The 16395-nt window shown below is 43.5% G+C and overlaps 1 protein-coding gene across 2 annotated transcripts in view; it reads left to right on the top strand.

Annotated features, from left to right (window-relative positions):
• The first annotated feature begins 52 nt into the window (after nucleotides 1-52).
• Nucleotides 53-16395, top strand: part of elp4 (elongator acetyltransferase complex subunit 4) — a 51323-nt gene continuing 34980 nt past the window's right edge. Inside the window, exons 1-8 of one of the 2 annotated variants that reach the window (XM_085763232.1) lie at nucleotides 175-246; nucleotides 1502-1537; nucleotides 3830-4298; nucleotides 5447-5568; nucleotides 7012-7146; nucleotides 8548-8684; nucleotides 11554-11638; nucleotides 14328-14516. In XM_085763232.1, coding sequence (XP_085619358.1) covers nucleotides 4268-4298; nucleotides 5447-5568; nucleotides 7012-7146; nucleotides 8548-8684; nucleotides 11554-11638; nucleotides 14328-14516 — 699 coding nt within the window. In that variant the 5' untranslated portion in view covers nucleotides 175-246; nucleotides 1502-1537; nucleotides 3830-4267. Of the gene's footprint in view, nucleotides 247-1501; nucleotides 1538-3829; nucleotides 4299-5446; nucleotides 5569-7011; nucleotides 7147-8547; nucleotides 8685-11553; nucleotides 11639-14327; nucleotides 14517-16395 lie in introns of both variants that reach the window. The other variant, XM_085763221.1, reaches the window with a different exon arrangement.

The following is a 16395-nucleotide window of genomic DNA, read 5'->3' as shown; positions in this document are numbered from 1 at the left end:
AACAAAGTCTCTCCTGATTGGACGACACGTTCCAAAACATTCCCCGGCGTCACCACATTGCTAGCAGTATGGCAGCCCCCGTGAGCGGTGTGGGTAAACTCTCATCTGAGCGTCCAGCGTTCAATACGACGAGTTTTCAGAAGAGAACGAGGGGGAAGTTAATCTCCATACCTGGCACCAGACCCTCGGTTCAAAACGGACAGCTCTTAGTTTCCACCGGTGTCACCTCACTGGACTTTCTGCTCGGTCAGTCTTGCTGTTGAGGTTTAACGGTAGCGCTAGCTACACAGCTAACTGTACAATGTGTAATGTACCATGAGCTAAATACACTGAAAATTAGTGTGGAGTCTATTGGTGTAATTACTTTCTCCCAAGGCGAATCTATTAACCATACAGGAGAGCAGATTATACCACTGCCAGGGCTGGGAAAAACTGAAAGTAAATATTAGCATCATTGACATCCTTCAGATTTCAGGCACACTCATCACATTATATTAACGCTTCATTTTGATATTGCGTGTCTGTTCATGTTTAATGTTAATGTTCATGCAGCAGCAGCCTTTAAAAATATCACTTATTAGAACTGGCACAAAATTCAATTTTATTGACACCTAAAGACCCCTTTCCTCCAGTTGTTATAACATTGCATTTAAATGATTAATAACATTGTCTATGAAATATTTGGTATGCTATGGGCACAAACAAGAGCATGATGAAAGTAGGCACTGGACATTTTATAATGTATAAATGCACCAATATCCTGTCTTAGCAGAGTATTTTTGATGTGAGATATTAATGTTACCCTTTACAATGCAGAAACCATTGTTACATGCTGACCCTCATATATTTTCATACACAGTTACTCATACTTAGTCTCGCTCGCCAGACCCTGCTCCAGAGAAGAAGGTTCTAAAACAATAAACTATGGCATCATTTAATCCTAAATACATATAGAATCACTGGTTGGGTTACTTAGACAGTGATTTTTTTGTTACTACTCTCTTCTTGCTATGCACAGACAAGTAGATAAAGAGAAAAAAAAAATTTGACTGAAGACTTATCTGATTCGTGTTTTTTTTCTCTATATTATGATTGTGTTGTATGGTGTATCCCAGTAAATGTATAGGTGTGGCCACTGCTGAGTTGTCATTTTTCACGTTTTCTCATCTTTAACATCTTTTTATGTTAAAAACCACTTTATTCTCATCAGACATATCCAGTCCTCTTAGGCATACAGGACATAGGTCTGGACAGAATCCTAGAACATTGTGGATTAAATAAAACAACAATAACTACAATAGTCTGTGTTTAAATTAGATTTGATAAGGCAGAATAATTAACTTTTGGTCAGAAATAACCAGCTGCACAGCAGTGGAGTTGAGAAGAGAGACTCAAGGATGAAGCAGTTGGATAAAGCAAGTCTTCAAGTGGTTTACAATGATTCAGAGCAAGTCCGTAACATGTGATTGATCTTATTATTTTTTCTTTTCTCCACAAACAGGTGGTGGGTTAGCAGTTGGAACAGTACTTCTCGTAGGTGAGCTCCCCACTTTTCAAATCAACTATGATTTAAAGGTCCTTTGGTAGGTATCATTATACCAGGTATCATTATTTCAATGGAAGAAGAGTCGTAGATGATGAACCACTGTCAGTGCATTGGTGTTTATAAAGATAGATCAAATGTAATATTAGACGCTTGAAACTGGGTAGGGGCAAATAATATGTCGCTCTTTTCTGAAACAATATAGCTTTCAGCTTCTCAGTCAATGCAAATGCATACACTAGATTTTAAATGACACTGGATTAATTTATCAGAGAAATGTAGCTTTAGCTTACTATTCACACATTCTTGTATGGCCAAAAATCGAATATATTCCCAACACTAGACTGAGTATCACTTTGGTGTGGCTCAGCTAATACCATCTGTCTGTGCTTAGGCTCTTAGCTTTTTCTTTCCTTGCTTAGCACATTACTGTCTATGGCAAATAGACTGATGACCTGAAGGTCGCTAGTTAGAATCCCAGGTGTTCACACTCCTACTGTGATACTTAATTAATATGCTCATCTGCAGATGTGTTATCGAAGTTTTTGGAATTACATTCAAAGCAAGTGGGTTTTCTAGGGACATAAATGTCTTCCACTGTATTATTATTATTATTATCATTCATCATAGGCTAGGCTATATGCACTGGTAGACAGTAAGGTTAAGGTAGTCTTGTTTCCCCTTGAAGCTGTAATTTGTGTGTAGCCAAGGCCTATACCAACTGATGATATTGCTTTGCCCTTTAATTCATCCCCCCAATCGATGCAGGAGTCAGTGATTACACACTAATGCGTTCTTCCCTTCCATTTTGTGAATCAATGTACGGTTGGTTTCATCTGGTAATGAGAGACACAGTAAAGGTGAAATGCGTGTGTGCGCTCTCTTCTGTTTGTCTCTGAAAGAGTGGTGTGTGTGTGCTGGTGTGTGTGTGTGCGTATGCGAGCGCACTTTGTGCTGTCTGTGTGTCTGTTTTGTTATGTGGGTGGGTGGGATTGGGGGAGTTTGGAGTGTGTGTTTGTTTGTGTTTGTTTCAGGCAGTCGTCTCCTACAGTCTGCCCCTTTAGCCGTGATGGCCTGTTTGTGAGACACACATAAAATTATCAGACTGGTCGTTGTCTGCCTTTGAAGTGTCTTGAGCTGTCCATCCTGATTTGTCAACCAGAGGGGGATCAGCCCAGTATGGCTTCTGTCTGAAGATCTCTCATCTCTTGTGTTTTTGTTAGGAACAAAGCTTCCCAGCTCTTATTATGTTGACCATGTATGGTTTCTTTCCATTCGTTAGTTTAAGAGAATGCATTTTTCTTTCAGTGCACCCATAATAGTTACAACTAAAGGTGGACTAATTGTTTTACATTTTAATATTTCACAGATTTGAGGTGTACTTTGAATTGAGTAAGAAATATGAGTTTTGAGCACAGTTTTAATGGTGATGTGGAAGACGAACAAGTATTTTTGAAGTTCTCCCTATAATTATTTCACTGACAAATTCGAACTGGAAAATTAGAGGATAAAACATATTTAACCTTAAGTAAAACTACAAGATATAATACAGTGGAAGTATACATTCAGGGTACATGCAAAATAATTTCAATATGCAATTAAAAAGTACATTAATGTGATACATATTTTCAAACACAGCCATATAGGTAGATTATATTAAGTTGTGTACCAGTTACTTGTGTTGTGATCAGATACTGCCCTACTGTTGGGGAAGTGCTGTAGGCTGTAAAGTAGCAAAAATGCACAAACAAGTAAAAACACAATAAGACGACTAAAGAGTTGGCACTATTAAGAACAGAGTTATAGTGTAAAGTAAGAAAAGCCGTAACTGTAAAATAAGTTTATTGGAGATTTTTCTTCAGCTGTAGAAGAGCTTTTGAAATGCAAAGTCACACACATGTGAGAGAGGTGATATTATACACCTAATAGAGACCAACGGAGCTCCAAAGAGGCAAAGATATTGGTCTACAAATAACAGGCACCTCGGCAAATACAAAATAATATAAGGTACAGCATGTAGTCACTCAAGTGAAAGGCTCAGAGATATGACAGACATATGCTGTAAATGGGGGTTAACAAATGTCGCTAGTTGACAGTTAAACTGATAAAGCCACCCTTTTTTTAAATCAGTGTTTATTATATAAATTATTTTGATTATGTGATTATTTGTTTACCTGCTGTACGGCCACTGAGCTGCTCAGTATAAAGATTAGTACCTCATAGACCAAAGACTCATACGAGGGAGAAAACACTCTGACCTAGATATTTTGCCTCCTCCCCCTGCAGCTTTAGCAGATATGATTCAGGACTCCTGCACTCCCACTCCTCTGTTTAGAGGCAAATGAAACGGAGGTGTTTCCCCACTTTGCTGAACCCACCTCGGAATAAACAAAACAAAACAAAACAAAAAACGGAGAGGAAAATCATCACGTGACTGTCCAGAGTGACTGATCTATCTCAAAGATATGACCGTCCCCCACCCCCTGTTGCTCCTATACCCCGACACCTCCTGCCCCCTCCCCTTACCCCCCGCCTCAACAGCCTAATGACTCCTGGAGGTTCCATTTGTAAGGCTCCCATAGAAACACAACCACAATAGGCCCCATCTTGAGAGGGCCCATCTGGGAGTCTTTGTGGGGCCTGCTGAAAGCCACAAAGGCCTGCTGACCTAGAAACCCATCAATAAGAGAACAGGGAGCCCCACCGACAACAAATTGAAGAGCCATGGAATTTCCTGGCCATCCTAAGTCCGTAGGTGAGGACATAGACTGGGAACGTGGGAGGGGGAAATTCTCCGCATGTTCGAGGATGACACGTCAGGATGTCATTCCCAAGCTGTCAGCTGTATGCCCATTACCTTAAACTGTCACTGCTGCCTTTGTCCTTGTGCCCACTGTTTGTCATTGTGTGGAGAGGCCTATGAAATCTTTACAAAATGGTGATTGTGACAGGAAGCAGCAGTAGCATGCTGGGTAGAGTTATGTGCCCTGCTCGGGGGGGTGTCATGGTGATGATGCAGGCTTTTTTTTGTGGATTTTAGGGTGTGGTGGCTGCTTTGTGTGCACTGAGAAAAGGCTACCTTTGGGGAATTATGTTCGATGTTTACAATTAGCTGCCAGTCTGTCCAATGCCTGAGACACCCCTGTAGATGAGGCTGTAATGTCATCACTCCGTCCTGAAAACCACTCTCTTCACTCATCCGTCTGATAACTTTTATATGCCTTTTACCTACTTTTATGATCATAAATACACCTGATGTTACTGACACAGGTAGAGAACAATGAAAGGATGCCATTGCCAACAGAGTTCGCACAAAATACAGATGTTAAAGTGAGCTAAATGTAAGAAAGCAGTTTGAGGACAGGCACGAATCTTATCCTGCTTCTGCCTCCTCCTGTCGTTTGTCCAGACAGCAGGGGTACCTTTGCGTTCAAGGGCACAGGGGAGTGCTTGAGACAGGTGTCTCCCTCTCACCTCCATAGCTGGTTGGGGAAATGATAGGTGTATGTAGACAAGAGTACAGTTACGACCCTAACAAGGAAGCTGAAGATGTCATCTCCATTTTGATAGTCGGATCACACGGGAACACCTATGTTTCTGTGCCATGTCAAATGCTGTTCATCCCTTACTACAAAAAGGTAGCCTGAGTGCAGTCCTTATATCAATTACAGTCAGCAGCTGTGATGTGGTCAGAAAGTGCTGGATCTGTCTGTGGTGTCTGAATGAACGGTCAGAAGGTGACAAGATCTACTGATAGACTTTAGGTTGGTATATCTTTTATAGGGAGAATTTGTTTACCTGCATCATTATGGCACTGAATGACAGCTTCTGTGTCTGTTTATTTTTGCATTTACATTCAAACACTAACCGCTGTTTTCTTTTGTTCCTTGTTTTTTTTTTTAGAGGAGGACCGTTATGATAGCTACTCTCGTATGATCTTGAAGTACTTCCTGGCAGAAGGAGTGGTGTGTCGACATGAACTTTTTGTGGCGGCGGCTCAAGATAACCCTGATGACATCCTACAGGTATGAGAGGAGGTGTCATCTATTCCCTAAAATCTTAGGCAGGAATTCTGTTATAATCTAAGGTATGTTTTTTTTTCATCCTACAAGTCTTGACAAACCATCCACAAAGGAGCCAAGATGGCCTCAATGTGTCTAGTGCAGCACCAACCCTATACAATTGCTCTACCGTCAAAAAGACATAAGTGAAAACTCTTGTTTACTCCTTTGTCTTTAAAATATCTTGGAAAAGATCATCCTACTTTTCAAGGTAGTTTTTTGTCACAGTATATTAATCACCTACCACTGTACAGTATTCGGCCCGGTTCACACTGACTGATCGGACCATGATGTGGGCGTCCAGGTCTGCCAGAGATGTATCGGGGTCAGTGAGGGTATCTGAAAAGGTCGAGGGTGGCATGGTTGTCGCATTGTTGAAACGTTTCCCGACGCATCACTCTGTGAAGAGGGCTGTAGCCCCAGAAGCTGACTGCCACCCAGCATACAGGAGGGAGGGCCTCTCTCCCACTGATTGATAGTGGGAGGGGTCACAGCCTCACCCTCTCTTTACATATCAAAGGCTTATTAAGAGACGGGGGCTCCCAATGGGGATATATCACATCATTTAGTGTTTTCACAGCTACATTCACAGTATGCTAATCTTCCGATGCTAAGGTTGTACTTAATGCATTACAATAACATGCACAGGAGAAACCAGCTTACTTGCAGAAATCAAGTTAAAGCAGGAAATTGGAGGAGGCGTTCACATGCACCACAACAGCTCTCAGACTTTAAAATTCGTGTTTACTTCCTTCAGCTAATCAATCAGATTTCCCACTCAATTCTGCCATGTTTCGAACCAAAGGCTGGAAGGATTCTTTTGTTATGTTTTGTTAGACACTTGTAGAAACTCTCGGTGCTGGTTGCACAATGAAAAAAACAGGCTCCCTAATTAGAGAGTTTTTTGAGTCTCAGTTTTACAAATAGTTTACAGTTCTGTTTAGAAACTCTGATTTACTCGTTTCAGTTTTAGTCTCATCGGATGTAATTATTTTTGATACAGGGACGCACCACTTCAAGTATCATTTATGCCTTTGTACTGATGCCACAACAATTCATTTCCTGTTTCAGCTCTTTGTCATGCATGTGTGCTCTTGTAAAAAAAAAACTCCATTAGAAACTCAGTTAAGTTTAAACATGGACACATAATCAAGATTTTCTAGGAAACATCTCTTGTGTTAATTGTTTTGCCACAATCAAGAAACCAAGGTTTGGTTTCATTTACATGATTTTTAGGAAAAGACAAAGCCAACATTAGAGTGCACCTAAAAGGATGGGCAAGGCTGTCTTGCAAAGCTATGACAGCTTCAATGGTGAAATTATACAACAATTAAAAAAAAAATAGATGTCTGTCAGTTAAATTGAGCATATTTTGACATCTTGTGTTTACTTAATGTTTATGTGCAGGAACTCCCGGCTCCCATCTTGGACGATGTCGCCATCCACAAGCCGGCAGAGCAGCCCAGACTATCTTGTGAACCTCAGGACAGTTTGGATGCAATGAAGATTGCTTGGCGTTATCAGAATCTTCCAAAAGTACAGGTAATCAGCTGATTAGATATTGTCCGTCGCTTATTATAATATCAGTGTATTTTAATTTTAATATATGTCAGGATATCAAATCAAGCACACGTCTTTCCTAATGATGGTATGAGAAAGAACAGCACTGGCTCTCTGGTTATAGTGGTTTGGCAATTGTCTCCACTGCTCCACTAAATCCATCAGCTTCTAAACTCCTTTGTGGAGTGAATAAGGCCTCAGCCTCTCCTTTCAGAGCTAGACCAGATTACTCACACTTAGCTGGCAATAGGTAGGCTTTTCACTGGACCCCAACCCACATATACACACATACACACACGCGTGCACCCCTGCTTAGCCTGGGAAACAAGAGTACTTTGCAGCTTCTGCATTGACATGTCTGCTCGCTCAACCCTATGACCCAGACCTGCTCCTCTGTCTTTCCCCAAATCCCTGCCTTTCCCCCTGCTAGGGTCGGCAGCTCTACACTCTTTCTTCCGCTTTGAGGAGAGGTGACCCTCCCCTTCTACTTCTCTGCAGTCTCCCCCCTTCGGTCTATAATCCATATCGCTATGTGGATTAACAGCACACAGTGTGTCCCTGGGGATCCTCTCCCTCTTTCTCTCTCCCTGGAAACTTCTTTATATCTGTCTCCTTTCCTCACCTCTCCCCCTTCCTCTGTAAAATCGTCTTTACAAACCACTAGTAAGCCCCGCCAGAGGATTTGCATCTCAAATTCACCCCCAGAGTCAACGCTTACTTTCCCCTTACACACACCTCTCCTGGCACAGCCCACTGTGTCGCTCTCTCGATGAAGACATCAGATCAAAGGTGAGGCCGTCAGGGCGAGGATGGAACGCTAAGCGGGTTGCCAGGCTCACAAAGAGAAGATGAGCCCCTGACCCCCCTGCCCTGCTGACCCCCTCGTCCCGCCAGGAGAGGGACACACCGGGGGCCCTAATCCAGATTAGGAGTAGATTAAGGGCCCCTCTAACAATGGAATCCCTGGTTTCACTGAGAGAGAAGAGCTAAAACTCTCTCTTTCAGCTGCAGGAAAACATCCGCCTTCCCCTGCGTCCCTGACACGTTTGCTTTCACAGTCAGAAGTGGACATTTATGTGAAGAAATGATTAAGAGCGTGGTCGTAGTGGTTATTTAACTTCTCTTCTGTAGAAATGTTGAGGAATGACCCATAAACAATGCAATTGCATTACCATAGTATTGTGGAGCACACTCATTTAACATGTTAGAAACACAAATAAGATTATTTTTCTCATGAATTGCTCCGTTGTTATTCGAAATAAGTTAAATGCACACACACCGGAAGCAGGCAGTTGTGTCAAATCTAATTTAAACTCTACTATCATGAAAGGGCTTTCGTCTACATCCTCTTTACCAGTGTGTTTCACTTGTTGACCTCTTCAGAGCGCCCTGGCATCCTCCTCCCGGTTCGGGCACTACTATGACGTGTCCAAGACGATGGAGCCAGAAATTCGCCAGGCAGCCAAGTGCCACCGCTTCTACCTTCCTGAACATCCCACCCAGTCATCACCCACACACAGGTAAAACGACAAGACATCATCCACAGAACGCTTGGAAACCAATGAGACACCATCCGCAGAACACTGGCACACAAACACGACATCATCCACAAAACACAGTTACACAAATAAGACATCATCCACAGAACACTGGTAAGCAAACATGGCATCGTTCACAGAATACAGGTGAGCCAACAATGCAGACAGACAACATAATTTAAAGAGCACATGCTATACAAGCCTTGTGACCAGCATTTGCGTTAGAAAAAAAGTTGACCTTCCCCCCAATACACAGTTGTAAGAACTGAATAAACTATGGAGCTGCAACAATATTGTTTTCATTATTAATTCATATTTTCTCTTTTCTTTTTTCTTTTACCCATAAAATGTCCAAACATTGCAAAAAAAATACCCAGCACAGGAGAACCAAGTCACATTATTTAAATGTTCAGTCCAAGAACTAGAAGTGACTTACTGTGATTTAATATAGCAAATACTCACATTTAAGATGAAGCAAGGTTATTTAATTATTATTTATTTATATTTACTTATTAATTATTTTTCTATCAGTATCCTAACTAATCGATTAATACATACATTGAAGATCTGTGTGACCATGATTCATTGAATTACTTCAAAATATAAAAATGTAAAAAGCTGTCATCATGCCATATTTTCATTTAACATTTGCCATACCTGCTCCAGAGCTTCAGGCGTTCTCATATTCATATTCATGTGGAATATTGGATTTTAACAAAATTATTTGTATGAATGTAACACTGTGAATCATTTTAGTATTACTGTCCTTTAAACAACAGATACAAGTCATTTAAAATCAGGCGGGTCACATCCCAATTCTGAACAGTGTCCCAATGGCCTAAGTCATTCACCCTTTGAGGTTACATACACAATTCAAGGTTGTGTACGTCTATTCAAATAAAAGCCTTATTTGCTCAGCGTTTGTTTGATTTCTCCTGTGTTGAGTGTACTTAGGGTTCAGAGGTCATGCAGGCTCTTTACTCAGAGAGTGCTGCTGAGCACACAAGGGCACACGAAGGCACACTCGCACACACTGGGTAAATACAGCAATCTGGAGCGCAGAGGATGTGGAGGGGGCTTTATACAATCCCTTTCCTTTATTTCAGCAAACAGAGGCTCTTTAATGGAGCACCCATGCAAACACATTAAATGTTGTGGATATTCACTTAAAAATATACATTTTTACAAGTGTGCACCATGAAGTGTGCAACATTCACTATTTTGCTGAGTATCACAGTTCACAAATTGATGATTTTTATTAATATACTACAAATAAAATAACAAAATATCTTCTCCATGGATGTTTGGTGTTTTGTGGCCGTCTAGTGAGTAAGAGTGACAGTGTTGTGCCGATGTGGCATCTGAATAGGTCATAGACCTCACAGACATTTTGACAGCTGGAAACTACACCTGCACTGCACCATTGTGCCCCCAGCCCCGCCTCAAGACTCACACACACACACACACACACACACACACACACACACACACACACACACACAGCACATTACAAACGCACATGTACCCCACAAACTCCTAAGCAGGCTACTCCCCCTTGCACGTGTCCACAGCCCCATGTTGATACCCTGGCTGTTAAATTGCTCCGTTTCACTTGAAGGCATAATTGGCACAAATTGCTCTCTAGGTGATACAGATCCTGTTGTTTAAGACCAAGCATCCTCCTTCTCTCCTCCTTTCTTCCGTCGCTGAAAGAGGAACGCCGAGATAAAGAAGCCTCCCTGTGTATGATCCTAATTAGCCAACACACTAGCCCCTGTAGCTAAGCACCTAGACCTTTTTAGTACCTGAATAAGGGGTGCTCTGTAGGGGTAGCTAAAAAACACAATGCTGTTGTATACAATAACTGCCAACCAAAGGCAGCCTTCTGCTCAACTACTTGTCAAACCATCCCAGCCCCCCTACCTCAGATAAGGGGCATGGGCAGAGAGGCCAAGGAGGGTAGGTGTCCCTCTTTCACCAAACCAGCTCTATCATTAGCCTCAGCGGGGTCAGGAGGCACCATTGTTGGGTTGAATAACTGAAATAGAGTACATGGATATACTTGGCGCAAGTGTAATCAACACAAGTGTGTATAACTGTTCTTTATGCAGGGCTAGTGGCGTGTGACCAATCTATGTGTATCAGATTTGTAGCCTGCAGGTCGAATTGACAACTGACATAGCAGCCCACTGTGACTCACTGCAGAGTGGTCATTACAATGGTCGGGCATTCTTAAGTGGAGGGTCCTGTGTAAAAAGATGGGGGTTAACATTCCTATTGGCCATCCTATAGGCGCATGGTGGGCTCAACAGCAGAGCCTCCGTCGACTGTTGCTGCTGAACGTTGCTCCGATGGCACTGTGAGGCCTTTGTCAGTGGTGCACATCTTACCCCTGATTAAACACCAAAATGCTGCTCCCTGTTAATTTCAGATATCAGCCCATTAATCCCCCGCGCCACCCCCCCTCCTTCTCACTTATCATCTTTGTTGTGTGTATGTTTGTGCATACGCACATCTCATCTGTCTGTCTATCTGTCTGTCTGTCTCGGCACAATCAGTTCCTCAGGGAGCTGACAGAGAACCAGTCATGTTGTAATTTAATCAACCAAATAAATTAATTGGATCTCTTGATATGGATCATCTGTCTGCTTCAGTGGCTCCAGAAAAGCACAGTCAGGAGGAACATGCTGCAGTCATAGAGGATTAAGCTACTGAGATGATAGGCTTGGCCCAATTTTATCAAAATGGTTTCATTTACAGTTTACACCCCTGATGTAACCCTCCTGTGCTCTCTTTCTGGTTGTCTTCTTCACAATGTCCCCCCCTTTCCTCTGTCCTGTGCTCTCTGCAGCCCAATGCTCGAGTCCTACTCTTCGTTGTTGAAGTCACTTCAAGAGGTCGTACACAGAGAGGGCTTTGAAGTAGCAGCCCCCATGGTAAGAAGTAGAATTCAATCACTGTATTGCATTTGCTTTTTGCCTTAATTGAGAAGTTTTTTTTGCAACTATGATTGTAGTTGCATTGCCAATTATTAACAAATAGTCATTATAACATAAATCTGTGTGTATGGATTTGTGGCAAAACAGCAACTGAGTGATGAGTGAGTGGTTTTGTCCACTTTAGGCCACCACACCCTTCATGTTAAATTTTATAATCTCTCATCCAATAGAGTCGAAGTGGAGTGTTACAAGTGTTCTGTTTATTTAATTTATTCTATATCAGTAACAAAATGTTCTTATCAGCTCAACCCAATGTACTATTTGTCAATCAAACTTCCTCTCAACATGAAGGGATTTGTTTGTGGTTTTGACAAAAAAAAATCTGCTGAACTGAAGCAGGCATGTTGTAAGCTGCTGCTTGCTGTGATGCAACACAAAACACAGTGTTCTTCATTCACTAAGTGTCGTTAAGGGTGAACTCATTGACATGCTGCCTAGAGCCTCACTTAGTACACTTAGCCCAAACATATATAATATGTAAATTTTAGCTATAATGTGTGATATACATCAAAGGAGCTTTAAAAAAAAAAAAAAAACAGGGTTGATACTAGACTTTATCTACATCTGTGACCTGACACAATCACAGCTTCTCTCAAGCCTGTTTACCTCTCTGTCACCTGCTTGGGTTTGGCCTCACCTGTGTGTGTCCCAGCTGTGTGTGTCTTGCCTCTGACATATATCTTCTTAATAATCATCAGTCGTTTACAGTATGCCAGCAACATCCATGGCCCCGTCTGTCTCTTCTTGGCTTTTCCTATTTATGTTTTCCACAGGACCAAGTGTACTTCTGTTAACACTGCGGTATGCCTGCATATATGTGTGTACATTGGTGTGTGTGTTCACCTACATTCGGTGACCCCTCTGCTCGTCACCTGGAGCCACCTCTCCCCCTGTCACTCACACACAGGATTTACCTCCAGTACCCCCTACCCTCCCTCCCCAAGCGCTGTCACTCACACACCAGATTAACTGCTGACATCATTAAAGCAGTGTGGCCGCCTGACATGCTGTTGGCACAGTCCAGGAATGCAGACCGGCACAGAGCGACATGGGCACTGGCACAAGAATGCTCAGTATGGGTGATTGTCAGTGTGTGCGCGTTTATTTGTTAATCTGCCATCAAGGATCGTTAACAAGATGCTGATGGTACATAAATATGAAATGTGTTAGGTAAATAACAGACAAGACGAGCGAGGATTCGTCTTTCCCGAGCACACTTGTCTTTTGAGATGAGTGAGACAGAAGTGGCAGCAGGACAGTGAGCCTCCGCTGAGACTGGCTGGTGATTAGGTTGTGGTCCCAGGCTGGCTGTAGTCTATATGGCTGGCCTCTGGTCCTTGGCTTAAGTCTACTGGCACCGTTCCCTTCTTTTTCTATAGGCTAAAACTATAGGAGTTAAGTTTGGCCTCTTTTCCTGATGTTGCCACAGCAACAGTCATGTTACCACAGTTCCCCCCTGCTGGGATGCACACATAAAAAAAAAACAGATTTCTAATTTGGTTACTGTATATAGGCAAAGTCTGCCAAACAAAGAAAAGTCAAAAATGACACACACACACACACATGGACTGCGGTAATATTCAAGTAGCCTATACTAAGGTATAGTAATGCAGCACTGATGATGTACTGTATGTAGAGGAGGATGAACCTGGAGTGTGTGTTGTGAGAGTCCTCCCTCGGGAAACTATGAGCCAACTGTGAAAAACTCCCAGAAACAATGGGGTTTATTTTTCTTAGATGCTTGTGATTCTGATTCAGATCCAAACGAAGCTTAGGTCATACTGTTGGGAGAGGAAGCGATGGGGAGTTGGGCGGAGGAGATTTTGGGAGGGTCGAGATAATGGAGGGGGAGGGATAAAGGAGCATGGAGAAGAAAAAAAAAGGGAGAAGTGAGCAGATTTTAGGCCAAGCTTTGTTAATCACTCTTGGCTCTCACCTCAGTAAACAGGAGCCATCCCGAAGAAAAACCCAAATAAAAGGCAATTGTACTAAAGGTTAAAAACCTCTCACAGTTTGGACAGGCTCCTCCATTCTCTGTGTTTCAGTGATATATATCCCACCACTGTTTGGCCACTTTCTCTCTGTCTTCATGAGAGTGGGTTACCGTTGATCTCTTGTGGTGGGGTGGGGTGGTGGGGTGGTGGGGGGTTTCAAGGGAAGGCACTCCACCCTTACCCAGGCCCCCTTGGCTGCAGAGCATCGCTGTGGTGCCAAGAATGTGTTGGGGTTTCTGGGTGGCAGCCATATTGGAAGCCTGTCTGACAGGTCCATTGTGCGTGTGTCAGATGGCCTCTGTGATTGGGCAGTTGTGTCCAGTCACGTTTGGGCACTGTGTTCCGATCGTCTGTGCTGGTGAGCAGACTGTCCAGTCGCTCTCCCCCAGAGTTTGAGAATACGACCCAAGACAGCAGCACCTTTTTCTGAAACACTTCAAATAGCTGTTTTCTTTTCATCTTCAAACGCCCTCTCCGAACTTTAAGTTTTAAGTTTAATCAAACTGTTATTGCATTAGTTTGATGTTGTGGCTCTGCTTCAGGAGAACACTGCTCATGTCCAAGACTCTTTAACACATTTTAAGTTTTCCTCAATCCCCCCCTCCCCCCTGCTCTTGTTTTTTTTCTTGTAGTCAAAGTCACGCAACATCCTGCGCATTGGGCTTCACTCTCTTGGCTCAGCTCTTTGGGGTGATGACCTGAGTTGCCATGACAACCCTAGACACCGCCACGCCCTCACTACCTTTCTCTACGGACTGCGCGCTCTGCTGAGGTCATCGCTGTCAGTGGCGGTGGTTACTGTACCTTCGCATCTCATCCAGGTAAGGCGTCTGACACGTGATAACGACTCGACGGAGTTTGTGAGCATCAGCAATCTCTCAGAATACAGTTTATCTGATCGGTGACAGCCGGCCGGCTTAATACACATAATGATGTGCACGGCTCCTGTGCACTTACCTTGAGGGGTAGATAAAGCGCTAAACTTGAATTGAGCTGAATTTGCCAGTGATGGTCACTTGAGATTTCTTTGCACGTGAGTTCATTTTTCATCCTTGTAGTTTTTGCGTGGCCTTGTTCATTATTGGGGCACGAAGATCGAAGTCTTTTGTGGCGGGGCCTCCTCTTGACCCTGTGGTTCAGTGTCACCCTGGTCTGGCTCCGGCCCGCGAGGGGCCTCTTCCTCCACGCATCACTCCCCCAACAGACCCAGTCGAGTGCACACTTCATTCAAAGGGCTCTAAATCTATGTTTGTTTATTTGGACTTTAATTACTTGAAAGCTGTACACAATGAGAGTGTGTGTCTGTGTGTGCATTATATTCTCTTACAAAACTCCCTCCTTGCAGTCATGTGTGTGTGTGTGTGTGTGTGTGTGTGTGTGTGTGTGTGGGTGAGGGTGAGGGTGAATGTGAGGGTGGTTCGGAGGGGTGGGGGTGGGGGGTACGAGTCCGCGTGCATGCGTCTGTGTCCAGTCTGGCCTCTCAGTGTGAAGGTGGAGTCATCTGCTGAGGCATATGGCAAACCACAGCCCTCCCCCCAAACACTCAACCATAGAGGCACACTCACCAGAAAAGCCATCTGAGACTTTCGACTAAAATGTTTTATCTCGGGCCGCGCTTCAAACACACCCACTTCCTCATAGTCCTCGTTCTCGGGAGCATCGAAGCTGCGAGTTTTCTGCGATGCCTTTTTATACAAAGATATAGGTCGATGCTTAACTTTCAGAACAGCTGTGTTGTCACAACATGCTCTGGCTCCAGGCCTATATGCTGAGTGCACAGCGGCCTTGGCCTAGTCAAAAAAGGTAAAGTGGCTAACTAGCAGATGTCAGCTGTGGTGGGAGCGGTCCCCCTGTCCCTCTCTGGCCTGGGTTCCAAACCCTTAATCTGTCTCCTCCCCCTTCTCCACCCTGGGGAGAGAAGTGAATGAGCGGGGGAAGAGGAGGAGAGGGGGGAAACTTTGGATTGAATCAGGTGTTGGGTAACTAAGCCAACATGGAGGTAATGAGAGGCTGTTAAGATGGCCATCTATGAAATGATTAGTAACACTGTGAATCTCACTTGATGATGTTGTCATGAGAAAAGCGATCATCTGAGGTTGTCGGCGTGTGAAAGCTGCTCGATTTAAGTTAGTGACATCGTCATGTTTGGTGTGTTAATTCAATTGAAAGGTTAGCAGAGCATCTCTCTGCCTCTGCTTGGCTAGTAGCTTAGTTAACAGTGTGGCCTTTGGAAGACTGTCTAGACTAGTAGCAGTGGGCTAGCTGGCTGAGACCACACTGGACTTTTATATTCATTATTGAGCAGCTTGGGAAGCTGAGCAACTCGCTGAAAGCCTCCTCACAGCAGCCCAGTGCCACAGTCCATCTGAAACATTAATTAGGCTTGTCCTAGCCCGGGCCACCTCCATCATACTATCTCCCGCTACCACACCCATCCACACGAGTAAACACACAAACACGAAAACGCACAGTCCTCCATAAAATGCATCCATGTACACCTCACCTGCTGCTCAGACTAAGTGGTGTCCTGACCTATGCAAATATTTTGACTCAGTGTTTGGACTGGTCAAGCACAGCTGTTTAGTGCCACAGCCCTGTGTGGTGGTGGTGGGGCTGTATACTATATACTTCACATCAGTATTCACTTGATCTATTTTGGTTACATTTGGTCATTCAAAGTTTACTCTTAAATCCCTCTAC

Source organism: Trachurus japonicus, chromosome 3, assembly GCF_045865225.1.
Source record: "Trachurus japonicus isolate A0001 chromosome 3, Traja_1.0".
NCBI classification, from domain to species: domain Eukaryota; kingdom Metazoa; phylum Chordata; class Actinopteri; order Carangiformes; family Carangidae; genus Trachurus; species Trachurus japonicus.
Note: the sequence above shows the minus strand (reverse complement) of the source record. Positions and strands in the feature narration are given on the sequence as shown.